The 18,284-nt window shown below is 43.8% G+C and overlaps 1 protein-coding gene across 2 annotated transcripts in view; it reads right to left on the bottom strand.

The window, feature by feature from the left end:
• The window catches only part of TEX9 (testis expressed 9), a 448,029-nt gene that overhangs the window by 18,507 nt on the left and 411,238 nt on the right, over nt 1-18,284 (bottom strand). The window contains exons 10-11 of one of the 2 annotated variants that reach the window (XM_085644127.1): nt 3,754-3,888; nt 1,866-2,000 (exon numbers count right to left, since the gene is read on the bottom strand). In XM_085644127.1, the coding sequence (XP_085500253.1) occupies nt 1,866-2,000; nt 3,754-3,888 (270 nt within the window). The remainder of the gene's footprint in view (nt 1-1,865; nt 2,001-3,753; nt 3,889-18,284) is intronic. The other variant, XM_085644128.1, reaches the window with a different exon arrangement.

An 18,284-nucleotide genomic window follows, 5' to 3' on the forward strand; every position in this document is an offset into this window, starting at 1 on the left:
CAAGATGGCATGCATTACGCACAAAGCCCTTCACCAAAAGGCCCCGCTGTACCTCACTGATAAACTCAACAAAGCAGGCTGCGCCCGACCATTGAGAAGCACCAACGCTCTCCTCCTTGTCCCACCCCTGACAAAAAAGAAAACCACACAATCTCGCTCTTTCTCCGGATATGCCCCCAGCATCTGGAATGCCCTCCCTAAAGACCTGTGCTGTAACCCCTCCTACATCAGCTTTAAAAAAGACCTCAAACTGCACTTGCTCAAGAAATATTGGGGTCCATAATCCTCTCCTTTCCCCATTTTTTCCTACTCCCCCTTTCCCCTTTCCGCCTTCCCCTTTTCTTACCCTCTTCCTTCCATACTTCCATACTCCCTCCCCTTAATTACTACCTCTCCTTCCTTTGTCTATTTTTCTCTACCCCCATTCACGCCTCCCCTCCCTTCACTCTCCTACCACCTATCCTCCCTCCATCTCAGGCTACGGTATATAATTCGACTACATGTATCCATTTTATTTATGTTTCATTTCTCTTTTGGTTTGACATATGCTAATTTGTATTATGCTACTTGTTCTTTATAATCTGAACTGTGTGATCTCTACATTATGAACAACTGTATTATGCCTGAACTATCAACACATGTAAAGCGCTCTGATATCCACAGGTCCAGCCAGCGCTATATAAAACCTTTAAAATAAATAAATAAATAAGAATAAATAAATAAATAGGACATGTAAAACACACCAGTAGATGTCCTACCTTTTAAATACACAGCACCCTGCCCATGGGGCTGCCTTGGGCCTACCTTAGGGGTGACTTACATGTAGTAAAAGGGAAGGTCTTGGCCTGGCTAGTGGGTGCACTTGCCAGGTAGAATTGGCAGTTTAAAGCTGCACACACAGACAGGTCTGAGACATGTTTGCAGGGCTACCCATGTGGGTGGCACAATCAGTGTTGCAGGCCCACTAGTAGCATTTGATTTACATACCCTGGGCACACCTTCAGCACTTTAAAAGGGAATTACTATTAAATCAAATATGCAAATCATGAATAAACCAATCACCAATACAATTTACACAGGGAGCACTTGCACGTTAACACTGGTCAGCAGTGGTAGAGTGCCCAGAGTCCTAAAACCAGAAAAAATGAAACCCAGCACACAGTCAAAAGCAGGTCTAAGACTTCTTTTTAATCTCAACAGCGGTAGCCTATCAGGCTGCTTTTCATCTTCATGCTGTTTTGCACACAGGCAGCCTTTTTTCCACGACAAAGTGTTTATCATACAAAAGCTATATTAGACTTTTTCCAACTATTCACCTACAGCATTCAGCAGGATAATACATCAGTTACAGACTACACTGAGACTATATGGAAAATGACTTTCAGTGATGAACATTTTTCAGTTCCTTTGTCCTGAACTGGCAATATATATTGAAGGAGGTGTTCTGGGAACCTCAGAAGCAGCGGGGAATTATTCAAAGTTCACGACTATTAATGAAGATCCTACGATGCAGAATTGCTGAATACTCCTACCTACGTGTGGGATCCTGAAACTCTTTGAAATTAGATTTTTTTTTTACATGTTTGAAGCAACAGATTGATGCATATCTGACAGAGAATTAACTAATAATATTTTTAATTCTGTATTAATTTTACACTAAAAGTAGTTTCAAGCTAGATGTGGTGAAACAAGATTTAAGTCTATAAAAAAATACAGATGCTTCCTTCATGGTATTACTGAAAGAAAGGCAAAATGTCTAAGATTGGATAGCAGAGTTAGCGAATAAATTACTCAATGTGGTTCTGTGGTTCAGAAAAACAAGAAACGGAGGTGAACGTGTATTAAATTATCATTTGTGAGCCTACTTTTTGTCTTTTTAAAATGTCGATTAGTTTGAGCTGCTTCTTAAATCCAGTCATTAACTCCGATTTCTGTTTCTCCAGCTTTTTGTTTTCCATTTTTAATTCCTCTATTTTTTTGTGTTCTTGATTAGCTGTATCCTGCAAGAAAGGAAAATATAATTTCTCATAAAATGAGCAACAGCCTACGAATGCAACATGTGTGTGGTTTCAGTTTGCTCACTAATGTTTTTTACTGCACAGATTTAGATTCCTAAAACACAGACGGCCCTTACCATAATTATGGGCGTTACATGAAAAAACAGTGTTCGATTTTTAGTGTAAAAAAAAAAAAAAAATCACAAGAATGTTGTTTGTTACAACAGAAAAAGCAGCAATCATGATTACAGAACAGATAATTTGGTGCAGTGTTTCTAGGATTAGAGATGGCACTAAACTAAGGGTACTCTCTCGCCTTGGTGAATAGGATAATCTTCACGGTGATGGTGCCCCAGCTCTAGATTGCACAAGGGGTGCTGGTCAGGTGAAAGCCCACAAGTGCAGTTTACTCAGCCCTTAGGGCTATTCAACAGTCCTCTTTAACGAACCGACACTGGCGTTGACGGCATAAACACAGGTTAAAACATAATACATGCTCAGTCAGAAATACCCAATCACAAAACAGGGTTATTTGACCAAACTCGCAATAAACAATGTTAGGTTATTAACATTTAACTGAAGAATTTCAAATACATGGATGAGATCTAAACTTGGACCACTTGGCTTCATTTTGATTTACGCACATCAAAATACAACAGAGGAGCTGAAGAATAAGTCACCACTGATATATATTATAAATATCGATTAGATATGGATAAATATTCAAACATGTTGAGGTTTTCGATTTTTTGGAGAGATGATTGATACAATTCATTTGCTTACCTGAGGGGAGATGAAATAGCATCTTAACATAGAATATTACACATATGACGGACATAGTTCTGTAAAATAATTTTCCCATCCTGTGGCCCTGGTTACAAGTTGTGTAGAACTGGTTGGGGTATTTACCACACAAACACAATTACCCTGGGGGAGATAGGTGTGGCAAATACCCCATACTTTTTGGCAAGTTTCACATACCTTAATCTATTTAAGAGGAAAACTGGTAGGGATTTAAGTTATCACACAACTCGTAATTTCCCAGTTTGCACAGGATCGACAGTTAGCCCTGATCTTGTAAATAGCGCCTAGGAGAAATTGTACAAGAATTCAGGATATTATGGTGGAACGCTTCCTTTATACTCCATTCATTGTGATCCTGTAGATTTCATTACTTACATCAACTACGAATCTATTTCTGAAAATGACATTGTGTCAAATGTAAAAACTAAATTCATGGTGAATCAAGTTGTTGGTAAGCCACAAAAAAGATGACAAGCAAGTGGATGCACCATAATTGTGTTCTGGACATTCCTTTGTCCAGCTGGTCAACTTATTTAGTTACAACATACTTATGTGAAGTCTCAAAGTGGCCAAATGTTCTCATCAAAATTTTCAAGATGTTCCTCAACATGGATGACGCAGTACTGTGCAACTAAATCCAGTGGACTTACATCTGTTAAACCAGTTACCCCTGCGCGCTCCCAAAAAATAATATTGACAGCGTAATTGCAATGATTATGGGGAAAAGGAACACTGCTGTTTCTGAGTTCCAAGTAGGAGGGCCTTTCATAACTCACTAATCTAGGAGACACACATCAACCAACCAACCGCCAAATCACCCTTTAGCATATTAATTGATTCGTTACTGGTATCATCCTTTATTAAAAAAAAGATATCTAAAACAAGGAAAATGTAACTGCTACTCCATGCCGCTTATAACATTCACAGTACAATAGAGTACCTTGCAACGTACCTTGCTGCTTTGTTTCAGTTTATTTAGTTCCATTTTATACCGATCCGCTTCCTCAAGTGCCCTATTTAAGCGAACCTCAGTGGCACCTTGACTGGTCACTGCCTGCTTCTGCATTCGCTTCAAGTTGTCCAATTCCTATGTGAGTAAACCAAAAAGGAATGATGAAAATCATACACAGTTTATAAACCTGAAATCATCCTTTGTATGGTAAATATATCACTTCAACTGTTGCAGGGATTCTGCGGAATCACCCGAACTATGCTTGGAATCATGGAACCTTAGTGGGCAGGGACTGAGTCATCCTACCACCTGAGTACCCCTGAGCCCGGGGACCAACTAGTTATATTGTCTCACTTGTCCTCCTGCTCACTCACAGAGGAACAAGTGGTTAGTCCACCAGAACACAACACTACGACCCTCTCAGGAATTGCGGTTGTAGGACACACCCTTTCACTCTCACTCTCGTACCAGTCCACAATAAGATTAGACAGACTCGAGAAAAGTTTAAAATGTTTATTTTAACTAACGTGCTCTAGTATGCAGTATACGTGCCACAACAAGTAGAAAAATGCCTAACACAAATACGGCCAGCATAGCAAGTAGACCGTAAATCATAAAAGGAGGCTCCGTCAGGAGTGACAGTTGCGCTTTATAAAACTTCCTTTTAATTTCATTTCATTTCATTATGTAAGGCAGTAAGACCTAACGCCCCTTCCCCTGATTATATATTAGAAGATTTCTGGGTGGTTAGCAGCAGACCCAGTACCTCAGTCTATAGACATCACATCACAGGTGCTGTCACGCTCCCTTCTCTGGAAAGATCCCTCTCCAACTGAGTGTTACCCACCCGTGTATGCCTACATGACCAAAGTGCATGTTCCCAAACAGCTGAATCTGCGAGTTTGTCTAGGTGCGATGCTGGACTAGAACAGAATAACAAGGGGCATTGCTGTTCGACCTTATCTGTGGTGTTGAGACTAAATCCCAGGAAAGAGCAGAATGCACCAACAGTATGTTCTGTGTGAAAATTACAATTTGGCACAAAGCAGAAATATGTTTGTCTCGTAACGTGCGCAAAGCGGAGGACAGTCTGGCACGGGCTCATGCTAACTTAAGGAAAACAACGATGGCTACTTGGACCACATAACATAAAAATCCTAATGTGTTGCTCAAGAAGGAATAAGCTAAACATATTGACCATGCATAGCAAGCAATGGGCAAACTTTCAAATCCGTTGTTTCAGGGTGAGTCAGCATATGTCAGACTCAATTCAAGCAAAGGAGAGGTGGCGAACACCCCGCCCAAACGTGCACCTTTTCAGAAATATGAATCCCATCAGTAATGCTTATGGAACACACGTGGGGTAGTGAAAGTATCTGCCTTAGAAATGTCTACAACGTATACATGCCTTTGTAAAGTCACTGATGACGTCTTCGCTCTGGTGCAATGGGTGTGAAATCTTAGAAAAAAGTTCAAACCATTATATGCGGTAGGCCTTGGTTATGTAAAGGACTATCCTGAGTCAATATATGCTATTGCTACCTTTCCTAGGTTGTTTTTCCACCCAGAATATTTGGATTCTGGAAAAATTCAAGTTGCAAAAAGTATCCTGCGCAGAGAAACAATCTCTTGTTTAAAAGAGTGGAATAATTATTTTCCATCAACAATTTAGGAATAAAAGAAGGAAATGTTTTCAGTATCGCTTAAGTCCCAATTACAAGTTAAGCAAGTCGGAAATTCCCATATGGAATTCCGCTCAATTATAGGTGAACCTGTGTTACCCCACACAGATTTCATGGGTGTGGAAACACCGGACTTAATTTTGCTGGCCAAAACATTTGACAGGTAATCATCACCTTAGAAATGGACTGTAGTGTATTTTACCTGCCGTTGCTCTACTAAGGCATGGCAGGAGCAGGTTGCCTGGCTGGGGCATGCTGGGCCTGGCAACACACAACTCTTCCCTCGCCAACCCTCTGCACCTCAACCCCCCCACCTAACATCAACCACCTAGCTGACATTTCCCTTTTACTAAGAGCAGATGGGAAATGTCGGTTACATCCCCAAGGACTTAGGAATTCCGCCCAGTAAACATGGATCCTCAGTTATTCCCCATTCTACAGGGTTTAACTCATATTAAGAGGTTATATGTGCGGCTGTACTGGGAAGTACCAGAAACTCCGACCACCTAGAATCTCCACACACATATCCATCCATTCAACTGGTAAGCAGGGCTTTAGTCTTTATTAAAAACAAAAAAGTTTTGTTCACTAAAGATGCAAAGGCCAAGTTGAAAACTGGGGAATGTAATCCCCAGTTGGAGTTGTTCAACTGAAAAAAGGTCCTCGAACTATCTGGTCTCATTTAAAACAAAAAAACACAAAACAAAACTCGTACAAAAACCTTAGCCAAAAAAATACCCACCCTGCCCCCAAGTATCAGGGTGTGTCGTTCATTTAGCAAAATAGTATTTCCACCATCAACATCTGCTGGGTTCGGCGGCTGCTCCACTGCTCAGAAAATATTACGAATCCTTGCAGTAGTTTTTAACAGATGGTGTGTTGCATTAGCCCATACACTGGTCACTCAGCATCTCTCTTGGACAACACCGCAAAGTTCGAAACTATGCAGTGTGCCTGCAAGAAAAATACCTCATCACACCAGTCCTCAAACATCTCCACTAGCTTCCTGGGAAAGAAAGAGCAATCTTAACTAGTCAACTACGATAGACTTCAAGATTCAGTGAGCGATTTAGAGTTTGGCAGAGAGCAAGGCAGGTCCATTGCCCACTGAACTCCTAGCTCTCCCATCTTATTTAGAGGTGGGGGAACGGCCAGGAGCCTGGGATACTCTATAATCAAAAACCCTTGACCAGGTGGTCTTACAGCCCCAAGACTGACAGATTGTAATTCTTCATCGCCCCTATTTAGTTTTGAAAGGCTGCAGGAGCTTTGTCCTGTGCAAGTCCCCCATTCGGGCATGACAGGCCCAGACAAGGAAAACAAACAAGTGCCTTATGAGCAAAGTAACATCTCCCTAAACATTTTTCAAAATCAAACTTCCGCTTTGGAAGTTTGTTGTCTGAAAAGCAGAATAAAATGACAAGTCAGCCAGATAAAATCACAGTGGTCTGATCGGGATTGAGTTGCGACGAAAATGTGTCAACCAGTAACTCCTGTCTGACTCCAGTCATCAGTCAAAAAATGCAGCAGAGGAAACTGAAGGGGATTGTGTGGTGGCTAACCATCTACCCCTCACCCTCATCAAACTGGGTGAAAAGTGTGGATGAATTTGTAAAGTCAATGAAGAGCTTGTCTGGGAGTAATGGTTGTGTCTTGGAAGTATAGGCTCTGTAGACCTGACATGCAGACATTAGAGGGTACAGACAGGAAGCTTTCTGGGTCCTGAAGGGATGGTAGACTGCAACCTGCCCCTCAAGGGGAAGTGAAAAAGAGGCTGGGGGGAGGAGGTGAGCGGAGTCATGGAGCGCTCATGTAACAGACACAGAGATGTGGGGTTGGTGATGATAACATGGCCTACATTTTAACGCAAACCTGTGTAATAAAGAACACTTGTGGCCATAAGTTGGGTACTGCAAGCCTGCAGAGCCACTCTTATAAGGAAAAGGTAGAGATCCTGTAAGTGTCCCATAATGATTGAGAAAAATTATGGGCGTAAGAGTGATCAGCTTGAAAACAAAGATCAAGACTGGACTAATGGTGCACTGAGAAAATGAAGGGATAGAACTGAGGAATCATTGCTTTGGCAGGAGAGCCGTTCCTGCAGCCATAGAAGGCCTCAGTGGGCAGGCAACAGCACAAACTGATGCAGAACGGGATTATCCCGAACAGAAAAAGAGGATGCACTCTATGCTTATGGAGGTTTCAGAGTCAATGAGAAGAAAGCCTACTAAAGGAGGTATTAATGACTTACGGCATCATTCGTGTTATTTTTGGTGCTTACACAGTACTAGATAGATGTGAAAATAAGTTAAGGAGTCAATCTGTGAATATAGATAGAATTTCAGAGTACTGGCATCGTTCAGAAGTGTGAAGAGATGGACTACAAGGGGTTTGTCACTCTAAATGTCGGGATCGAATGCCCTGGATCAATGGTTGAGAAACAAGCAGAACACGTATAGTTATGGATCTTTATCAACGTTATGCAACCTGTTTCTCATGAGACTCCTGGCCCTCTTCTTTAAACATAACCGCCACGTTAGCCATCTAGTGGCTTGCTACTAAGTGTCAAAAAAAGAAGAACAAAAAGAAAAGTGTGCTAGGATACAGAATTCGTTGAAGTTGAGAGCTTCCTACCAACTAAGAATGGACTGCAATATAATTCAATGTCTAGTTAATCCACATTCCACCAGAACAACTCCGTTTAGTTCCAGAGCAATGCAAAGATGCACTGGGGTTGCTTCAGGTCGACCGTGCCAATTCAAATGTTCCTTAGGAAACCAGAAAATATATGGATGCACAATCGCATGGATATCCTAGTTAGCATGCACTAAAGGTTCAATAAAGTACATATTACTAAAAATAATCCTTAAGGCTCAGAAAGCGTCATAGAAATAGAGCCATCCAAATGCAACTTGATAGCTTTGAAATATTACTTGGTGCTGTAAATATTTTCGTTCGCACAGGAAATTCAATTTTTTTCTAATTCAAACTAAAACGGTCAGTGACTTAGAAGAGAAGTCCGTTTTACTGTACCATGTCTGCTACAATAAATGCGTGAGCCAAGCAATTTCCAACGAAATTGGAATTGTTGCGAAGGCCAGAATATATGGTTGACATTCTAACCCTTTCCATTTCAACGTGATATTTCTGTACTTAATAGGGCTGTTATTTTGGACCGGTACCAAAAGTGCTTGTGCAGTTCACAGAGGGGCGATTACATCATCTTTGCGCATTACCGCATCTTTTATGAGCCGATCAGTCACAAGGATCATGCATTACAACTACTAAATTCAATATGAGCTCATCTCCTGTACGGCATGAAAAGTTTCTTGCCCTTGGATGTTAATATTTATGTGTGTAATCTGCATTAATTTCCCCCCTTAGTTTTAAAGAAGTCTTCACATCATATGTCAAAGAAGGTTTCCGCAAATGCGTCCTTTTCTAGCACATATTTAAAAATTGTGTTTTGGAATAAGTACATTTGATATAATGCGGATGCAGAGGAGGCAGCATTGCAATGGTCATTATCCATGATACCGGCAATCAACTACGGATGTAGAGGAGAAGGGGTATGGCAACACCAGAGGAACTATAAACGAACGGGTACACTAACAAGAGAGGATTCAGAATCTTAAGGTCACAGAGCAGCACAACAGGAAATGAAGTGGAGGCGAATCAGCCTAGTAAATAAGGATTCAAGGAATACTGTAAAGTGGAGTGTCTGGATGCAGGAGATGGTAGCATGTAACAAATAATGCAGGTGTGCAGTATGGGAAGTAACCAGGAATGCAACGGAAGCAGAGTTATGGGAACTACAGATTGAGTGTGCAGTAGCATGGAGCTAGAGATGCTGCCAGGAAACAGCAGACTGAGGAGTGATATCTGGGTATGGAGGGGGGGTCGGGGGATGGGGAGGGAGGGGGGGTGCGATACGGAAAGCATGCAACTCGCCCCATCATTTACTATCTGACATTTTTACTGCAGCCTTTTATGTTGAAAAACGAATGCAGCTGGAAGCTGTAAACTACACTATTATTGCAGTTCTGCTGCAGAGTAGATTGTGAAAGCCACGAGAGCTGTTTATAGCAAACGAGTAATGCATGAGTGCCATCTCCTACAGGGAATTTGCTCACCTCCCTCACAATAAATGTCCAGGAACCTTCTATACCCCCTTAGCACAGTAGCATGCTTAAGAAGGCAAGGGGTAGCCTTCTGTGGAACTGTGTAGAAACCACAGGAGTAGACATTTAAGAGGGGAGAGTGACTACGTCTCTTGCAGCGTAGACATGTCAACCTAAAGAATCTCAAAGATGGGGAACCAAGGCTGACTAACGGTGATGAGAAGGAAAGGTCAAATAGTTGATTTTGTTTCGAAAATTACAACAACAAAAAAAGAACAAGAAAATCACAAACCTGGTATAAAATCTTGGCAACATAGGGGAAAAATAAAAACAGGGAGAGGATTTAGAAATATACGTAAAACATGAGTCTGTATTTTATGTCGCACACAAACCAAACAGGAAGAAGACGCAAGAAACAACAAAGAAGTACAAAGACTGCATATCGTGTCTATGACTAACAAGGTTTATGATTATGAAATGCGAGACGGTTGGAATAAGCACATTTATGGTCACAAAAAAAGATTGGGGAAAAATATACCCCCAAACAAAACAGAGGCAAAATAGGAGGAGAAAGATGGTAAAAAGGGATTAAAGGAAAGAACATAAGGAGGAAAGAATGTAAGGAAGGGGAATGGGCTGCATGGGGAAAAATTGGAGTTCATGCTCCTAAAATAAGAAAAAAACTTTGACCCTGCCGTTCATTTTCACTCCATTTTGCAGTCTTCAGGAGGGTCTAACAAATCCGACTATGTTTAAGTTAAAATATACTGAAATACATAAGGAAAGGTTAGACTCCAATGTACAGTGAAAACAGAGTGAAATCTGACACTAAATATCTGAGAAATGCTTCTCCTGACCGTCATGCCCTACACAGTCATTCAGGGACATTTCGAGACAAAAAAAGCAGTGAAATGGTCGAATTTAATTTACTACTATGCATATGCTTCCCGGGAAGGGAATGGAATATCCAGTATGGGATTCTCTTTGATTTGATACCGCCTAAAAATACTTTCTGCCTTGGAGGTAGGTAAAAAAAAACACGGATTGTAATAATCGGAATAAAGGTTATAAAGGATGGCTGACCGACTTGGGTATCAGACCTTGTCGGAAAGTGCCCTTTTTGTACGGTTCCCCCCTCCCCCACCATTTTCTTTCAATGCTGATGGTTATGACTCTGAAAGTGCACTGGAGTCTGTTGCCCTGGCCCCTTTACCAGTGCTCTCTCCCTAAAACTGATACATGTGAATTGGTAACCCTAACTACTTTGCTCTCATTATGTGCGACATACTCATAGCACTATTTTTAATATATGCCAGTCAACCCTAAGGAAGGCCTCCTGAAACCAGGAGGAAGGTTGCATTATATTAAAAGTGATGGCATAAGGGCAAGCTCAAGTGTCCCTATAGTAGCCTTTTCCATTAAGGGCTACTACAAGTGATCAGCAGTCCATAGGATAACATGGGCTGGTACCATCTGGCTACCCATAGCATAACATGTGCAACCTCAAGATTGCCAACTTCATTATGGTACAGCCGAAATATGTAATGTTTGGCATCAAACAACATGCCTCTTCACCCTTGATATGATTCTCGTGTCGAGGTCGATGTGGCAGGAGGTGTGAACTCTCACAGGAGTCAGAAATAATGGCCTGGACGGGATAAAGGTTACATTTCCCTCCCTGACAGGACGGTTAGTGAAGTGGCACGTCAAGAAGGTAAACGTCAAAGCTTACACCGGATGTGATATGCAATCAAGCTGCCTCCCAAAGGAGGAAACAGCCTTTCCCCTGCCCTCAGGCACATTTTCACCTGGGCAGGTGGAAAAATTATGTAGTCAGGAGGTGTACACCCCCAGAAGGCTTAGCCACACCTTTAGGGTGGGCTACCTGGTATGTACAGATGTGGAAGATTTCTGCAATTTTTAAAAGTGGTAGAATCGAGGTTTCTGGGTAGAAAAGGTGACACCTTTTGGGTGTGGTCACCTCAGGGGCCGATTAGCCGTTGGGGCTAGTACACCTACACCCTTAACGCCACTCAATCTAGGAGTTAAGGGGCATCAATAGCACCAGAACGTCAGTTCTGATTCAACTTGCAACAAAGGACACAGAAGAGATCATAGTCTGTGACAAGAGGGCCTGCACAAACCAAAGGCATGATACTATGAATCTGTGGCAACTATCCTGAAACTGTATGACTGAAACTCAACCTGGAACAAATCCTGGTCCTCTCAGACAGAGGCCAAAGGCAACTTCCGACTCACTTGGACTAGTGGCACTAAAACTCTGCAGTCCGCAGGCAAAAACAACGTACCGGAACCAAAGAACTGCTGGCCATCGGGCCCTCCGAGGTATCGCCCAAAAGTAAATGGTCCAGGGCTTTGTGGAAAATGTAGTCCTTACCTCCAGCAAGTTTCAGGTGGCTACAGTTTTCCCCCAGAATACCTTCTTGCTGACCTTAACGCAGCCAAGGGTTGTTGGTGGCCAGCCCAGTAACCACCACCTTTACTTGATGCTACAACTCCACAACACTTTCAGTAGACCACAGCAGTGGCCCTGTTGCGGACTTTTGCACCCGTTTCCTCACCAGCACCGTGTAAGCAGTAAAACCAGCTTTCCGCTTCAGCATCACAGACAGCCAGGACAACTCTGCACCCAGGCTTCTCAAGCCAGGTAAAATCGAACTGACTGTCGTGGCTTAGTCCTGTGACCTGCATCACCCTAACCCCTCTTGGGTTCCACGCAACTCAACCTGCAAATGACCAGTTGTCACTAGTTCTTTTTCCCCACTCACTGTAATGCTAAAGTTTTGCAGTATTGTTTTTGTATAGCGCGAACAATTACCCGAAGGTGTCAAGGAGCTGGGGGGCAGTCGGAAAGATTAAGCGAGCTATTGCCCAGTCACATGGTGCTGGGCTGCTCTGCCGCCGGGACTGGGGATCGAACCATGAGCCCCCAGGTTCCGGAGTCAGTCGCCCTGGCCGCTGCGCCACACCTCTTTAAGATTTGCACCAATGTAATTTTGCTTCTAAAATCCATAACTCGGGTTAAACTTATCTGATTTAGTTTTGGAGTCCTAATTTAAATAAAAATCTGCTTTATTTTGATAAAATTAGACCTTATGGTAAAAGGTAACATGCTACTTATCCACTGTTCACACCCATGAGACCCAAGCAGAGGATGCGGATAATCGCTCTAGGTGTAGTAATTGGCAGCTGGTGGGCTTACCTGAGGGGGCTGAAACTCCTCATCTAGAGACTTTTGTCGAAACTTGGATCAGATCCTGGATCCCTGAAGGAAACATATTGCCCTGGTCCATGGTTGAACGAATGCACCGGGCCTTGGCACAAGAGCCCCCTCCCGGGGCACTACCATGGCGTATCCTCGCTAAAACACTGAACTATTGAGACCACAGTGTTATCATCAGGCAGGCACATACTCAGGGCATACTCTGATTCCAAACCACCCATATCATAACCTACCCAGACAATACTAAAAATACCCAGAAACAACAGAAATTATTCAACGCCATCAAGCAGAAGCACCAGGTTATGTTGCTCTTCCTGGGGCGACTGAAGGTCATTCATGGATATCACTCCACCGGAGGAGGCGTGGGAATGGGCGACCAAGCAGAAATCATTTAGATGTAATGATCCCCTGGATTGAGATGCTAAGATGGGCCCCAGCTTGTCAATCCCAGTTCTTACCTGCTCCCAGACTCACCGATGCCCTAAATCTTAAGGTAGACTGGGATGAAGTAAGTGCTCCCCTGGGAATTCGGACACGGCGCTGGGATGTCTTCACACTGCTGACGCACTGCTTCCTGTTCCCCCGGCACTGGATGGGGCCTCAAGATCCATCAGAGAAGATACTTTTAACAAAGGAGGATCCCTGGGGGGTCCAATATAGACTTTTATACTGCTTCTTTCCACTCAATGGCCCTAGGACTAGGGCTTGTTCTAACTACAGACAAATAGATCTTGCATAGGAAGAGGTCCACCTCAAATACCCGGGTATGTGTTAAACTTACCTTGTTGAAGGTTGTTGGGCGACAAATGCTTCTGGGGTGGGAGTGGGAGTCAGAAGGGTGGTTATTGTTGGGGGGGGTATCAGTGCTTTAGTTTTGTCTGTTCCACTACTGTTTGTTGCGATTGCTCCCACATATGCCCCGTACGGTCAGCCACGTTCTGGGTGGTTGTTCCATTTTCCCACATGCTTGTCTCATGGCTGAATTTAGTCCTCTTTCCTGGAATGTGAATGGTCTCCTGGACTGCATCAAACGCACAGCGGTCCTCAAATTTGTTAGGCACCACCAACTGGTGCTTAGGCGCTGTTGCAAAAAAACCCACCTCTTGGGCACTCAATGTCCTTTTCTACAAAGGTTCGATTATGATTGGGCTGATCACTCAGGTTTTAGTAAGGTGGTCCAAAGGGACATCAATACTACTTTACAAACATCTTCCCCTGGTAGTTACCAAAATAATGCATGATACTCGGGCGATAGATTGAGGTCGTTAGGACCTTGGGACAGTAAACCGTATAATATTCTTAGTGTTTACATACCCCCCACCTACGCAGACAGACCTTCAAGGACCTTATGTAGGTGATCGCTGCCCTGCCATATACGGTAATGATTATCGGAGGGGACTTTAATGTTGCTCCAGACTCCGTTATAGAGGTCTCTAGCCCCTCTTCCCGTAATTGCAGAGAACTATTCAAGTCCCTAGTCTCTTGGATGGACACCCGGGGCTTATGTGATATTTGGTGGATATGTCATCCTCGGGACTGTGCATACACTCACAATTCTGCCTCCCTAAAACCGCTGTCACAAATCAATCACATACTCTTTCCCGTCTCAGATACACCCTCCACCTCAACTACTAACATTGCCCAGAGGAATTTCAGAACACTCCTCCCTATTGCTCCGACTTGGATTGCCCACACAGTGTCGAAGACCCATGTGGAGACTTGATGCCCAATTCCTCGGAGACGACAGCTTCCTTGACCACCTGTCAGAAGACGCTATGTTCCTACTTTGAATTTAATGATGGCGAGCAAGGTCACACTCTGGGGAGTTGCCAAAAACATACCTCAAACACGCAGTTACTGACCGATACCAACAGATCACAGAACTTAAATCCCGTATTCTCCACCGGGAAATGGCGGTGGCATCCAATGCAACTGAATCCCTGAGCCGCCAACTGGAAATAGACCGTGCTTCCCTGTGTTGGTTTGTCTTTCATGAGTCCGGTCAATGCTGGTGTGCGTCTATTCAATGTGTGTATGAACACAGAGACAAGAGTAGTGCACTCCTTTATATATTTGCTACCTGAGACACTAGCTCCTGGGTTCATTCCTTCCATTGACGATTTGATCGGATACCAGATTAATGCCACAGAGGCAATTGCGAATATATCTGCAGACTACTATGAGCAGCTTTATGCTTAGTGACCGACGCCTTCCCATGAGTTTGCCCACCCTCGCTTGCCTGATATCCCACCTCCCCCATCTCACACAAATCCAATGGGCGACTCAGGAATCAACCAGCACTAAGGATGACTTCCTTTCTGTAATCCGAGACCTTAAGCCTGGTAAGACCCCGGATAGGCCTGGATAGTTTTCCCCTTGAATATTCCTCAAAACTCCGCAATATTATTGCCTTGCATTTACTTTGGCTATATAAGTAGGCCAGCAGAACAGATTCCTTTACTCCAGATCTGGATCTTGCCAAAATCGTGGTTATGCATAAGTCAAAACAGCCAGCATCTAGTTGTACCTCCTATCGCCCTATTTCCCTAATCAATACTGATGTCAAGATTTATGCCAAGATCCAGGCAAACGGACTGCTACTGGTACTTAACACGCGGATCGATCTGAATCAATGTGGCTTTATGCTCAACCTTAGCATGAGACACTGCTTCTCCAGAGTCCATGCAGCTCTGGCCAGTGTCCATTATATAGAGGAAGTGACAGCCCTGATGCTTATGGACTTTAAAAAAGCCTTCGGCACTGTGGATTGGGGCTCTCTCGAGATAGCATTGCACTGCACGGGTTTTAGTGCCAAGTTTCGTCAATTGGTCAGCCTCCTCTACTCACAACCCTTGGCGCAGGTCTTCGTCAATGCCGTGCTAGCCCACGAATTTCCAGTTAAGTGCGGAACTAGGCATGTGTCCATTACTTGGCCAGTTCTTCTTGTATAGGCCTCATGTGAAGTTTGCAGAGTGCTATTAGCACTCTTCTGGAAGACATCAAGCCCAGGAATGTCTTTGGGAGGTGTTATTTTATTTCTTTTTATTTTAATATTTGCTTCACCTATGCCAAAAGAGCTATTTGTGTGTCCTTTGATGGAAATGGCCTTGAAGAGCTCGATACAGCTTTTAATTGAGTTTCTGGTAGACTTCAGAACAGAGACTGAAGGGAAGTACTACGAATTGGTACCGGCAAATGGCGACCTTGAATAGTAGGAATCTTCGATGCGGTCTGTAAATGGGAATATCCAATGATGCCTAGTATTTATTTTTCATTATACGGGGCTGAACCTCTTGGAGCGCAACCATTCTTAATGTTTGTTTTTTCAGATATAAAGTGAGTTGGTGTACATCTAATATGAGACTCCATTCTTTTACAGTCTTCATTCATACTAGAAAGTATCTGGAGTATCATCCCATATTTAAATTTTGTTTTGGGGCTGTTATCTATCTATTGCCTTTTTCCATAGCATAGTTCGAATTTATGGTTTCAAAAAAATGCAGGTGTTTGTGTTTTATTCTGGGAGGTCAAAGCAAACACAAGGAGATGATGGACGGAGCGCTGAAACTTTTCAGACACTCACCCCCATTCACAGATCTGGGTTGAATCCATCATCATTCTTTAGCTCAGTCCAGCCCGAACTGCCAAGCCAGGTCTTCCCTGAACCGGAAACAAGCATCCTGGGACCGGTTTCTGGGTAACACCCTTCATCAGCCAGGCTAGCTTGAATCCAGTGGCAAAGTGAGCAAGGGACCTACGTCTGGGCATACCCTGCCAACTTAGGGCAAACAAAGCAAACACAAGGAGATGATGGACGGAGCGCTGAAACTTTTCAGTTTTATACCGACGCCAAACCCTTTGCAGGCATTCTCGCAGTGGTAAAACCCCATTATGCCAGGGCTGATAGACCCCGACCAAGCTGGCTTTATTCTGGCGCAACAGTGTGGGGATAACATGAAACGCCTCATTCATCTCACTGACCTAATCTAGCGATGCCAAAAAGAGGTTATCTTCCTCTCCATCGACGCCGAAAAAGCGTTTGATCGCGTTCACTGGCCCTACTTACTAGCCACTCTCCGCCGGTTAGGATTTGGTGATAGATACACTGCATATATAGCACTCCCAGAGCCACGGTCTGGGTAAACGGGGCCTCCTCCCCCTGGTTCCCAATTGATCGGGGGACCCCTTAGGGCTGTCCCCTCTCTCAACTCCTATTTGCACTATACATGGAGCCCATGGCGCAGAGTCAGGGACAACCCCCCCAAGTCTCTGGGATCCACATGGGGGCTGACACACAAGATCAGTCTTTAATGCAGACAATAGCATCCTATCCATAACAGACCCGTCAACCTCGCTCCTGGCCCTGATGGGCGAAATGAAAACATTTAGCGAAGTCTCAGGGTTTAAGGTCAACTTACAGAAATCCCAGATCTTGAACTTTTTTGTTGCTTAGGACCAGACAACAATATTGCAAGCATAGTTCCTCTTTCAATGGGCAGCAGTGACAATACCATATCTAGGCATCTCTCTGCCATCTACCCCAGCGAAGAAACTGTCAGCCAACTATGGCCCCTTACTTGCCCAAACAAATAAGACTCTTTACTCCTAGAGTCGCTCTGGGCTGTCCTGGTCCGGACGCATAGTGGCGGTTAAAATTATAATTCTCCCACGCATCCTTTTTAAATTCCAAACTGTACCGTTAACCCAATTGCCAGTGATCCTTCGCAACCTCAAACTCACCATCAATCGGTTCGTATGGAATGTTAAGTGACCGCAACTTACTTGGCCAAAAAGAGGGTGACCTAGCACTCCCCTGATCCCGAGATACTTTCAGGCCGTACAATTACGGTATGTCATGGAATTAAATCGCCCGCTCTCAGAGAAGCACTGGTCCGTTATGGATCAGACGATAGCAGGAGCTAATATTTGGAGAGAGGTCTGGCACCCTGTAAGCATAGGGCCTGGGTGCTTTACTCATCTCTGGTGATGGCCATAACTATAAAAGTATGGGACACAGCAGCCCTTAAATACGGTATAACAACATTCCCCTCGCCGATGACACTGATGCCTGACAATCCTAACTTCTTCCCGGGGATGGGATCGGAGGTCTTCCAGCGCTGGCAAGAACAGGGCTGCAAACGCATAGGTTAAATGTTCCATCCCCAGGGAGATCATTCCTCTCGATCGAATACAGCAGGACTATATGAATTATTAGAGACAGACCTGTTTTACTACGCTCAGGTGAGACACTGGATAACCTCCCCAAGCTTTGAGCCCGGTGCCTCCCGCTTCCTAACCCGATTTGAGAAATGGTTACTATGCAAGGACGGGGACAAACATCTTATCTCAGAAATCTATGCTCTCCTCTCCGACGAGGCAAGCACCTCTAAAGCCAAGGGCCAGCTCCGATGGGATAGGACACCCCCTTTCTAACAAAGAATGGAATCGACATATTTTATAGGACACACCACACAGCGCACGATA

This window comes from Triturus cristatus, chromosome 3_1 (assembly GCF_964204655.1).
Source record: "Triturus cristatus chromosome 3_1, aTriCri1.1, whole genome shotgun sequence".
Classification (NCBI taxonomy): domain Eukaryota; kingdom Metazoa; phylum Chordata; class Amphibia; order Caudata; family Salamandridae; genus Triturus; species Triturus cristatus.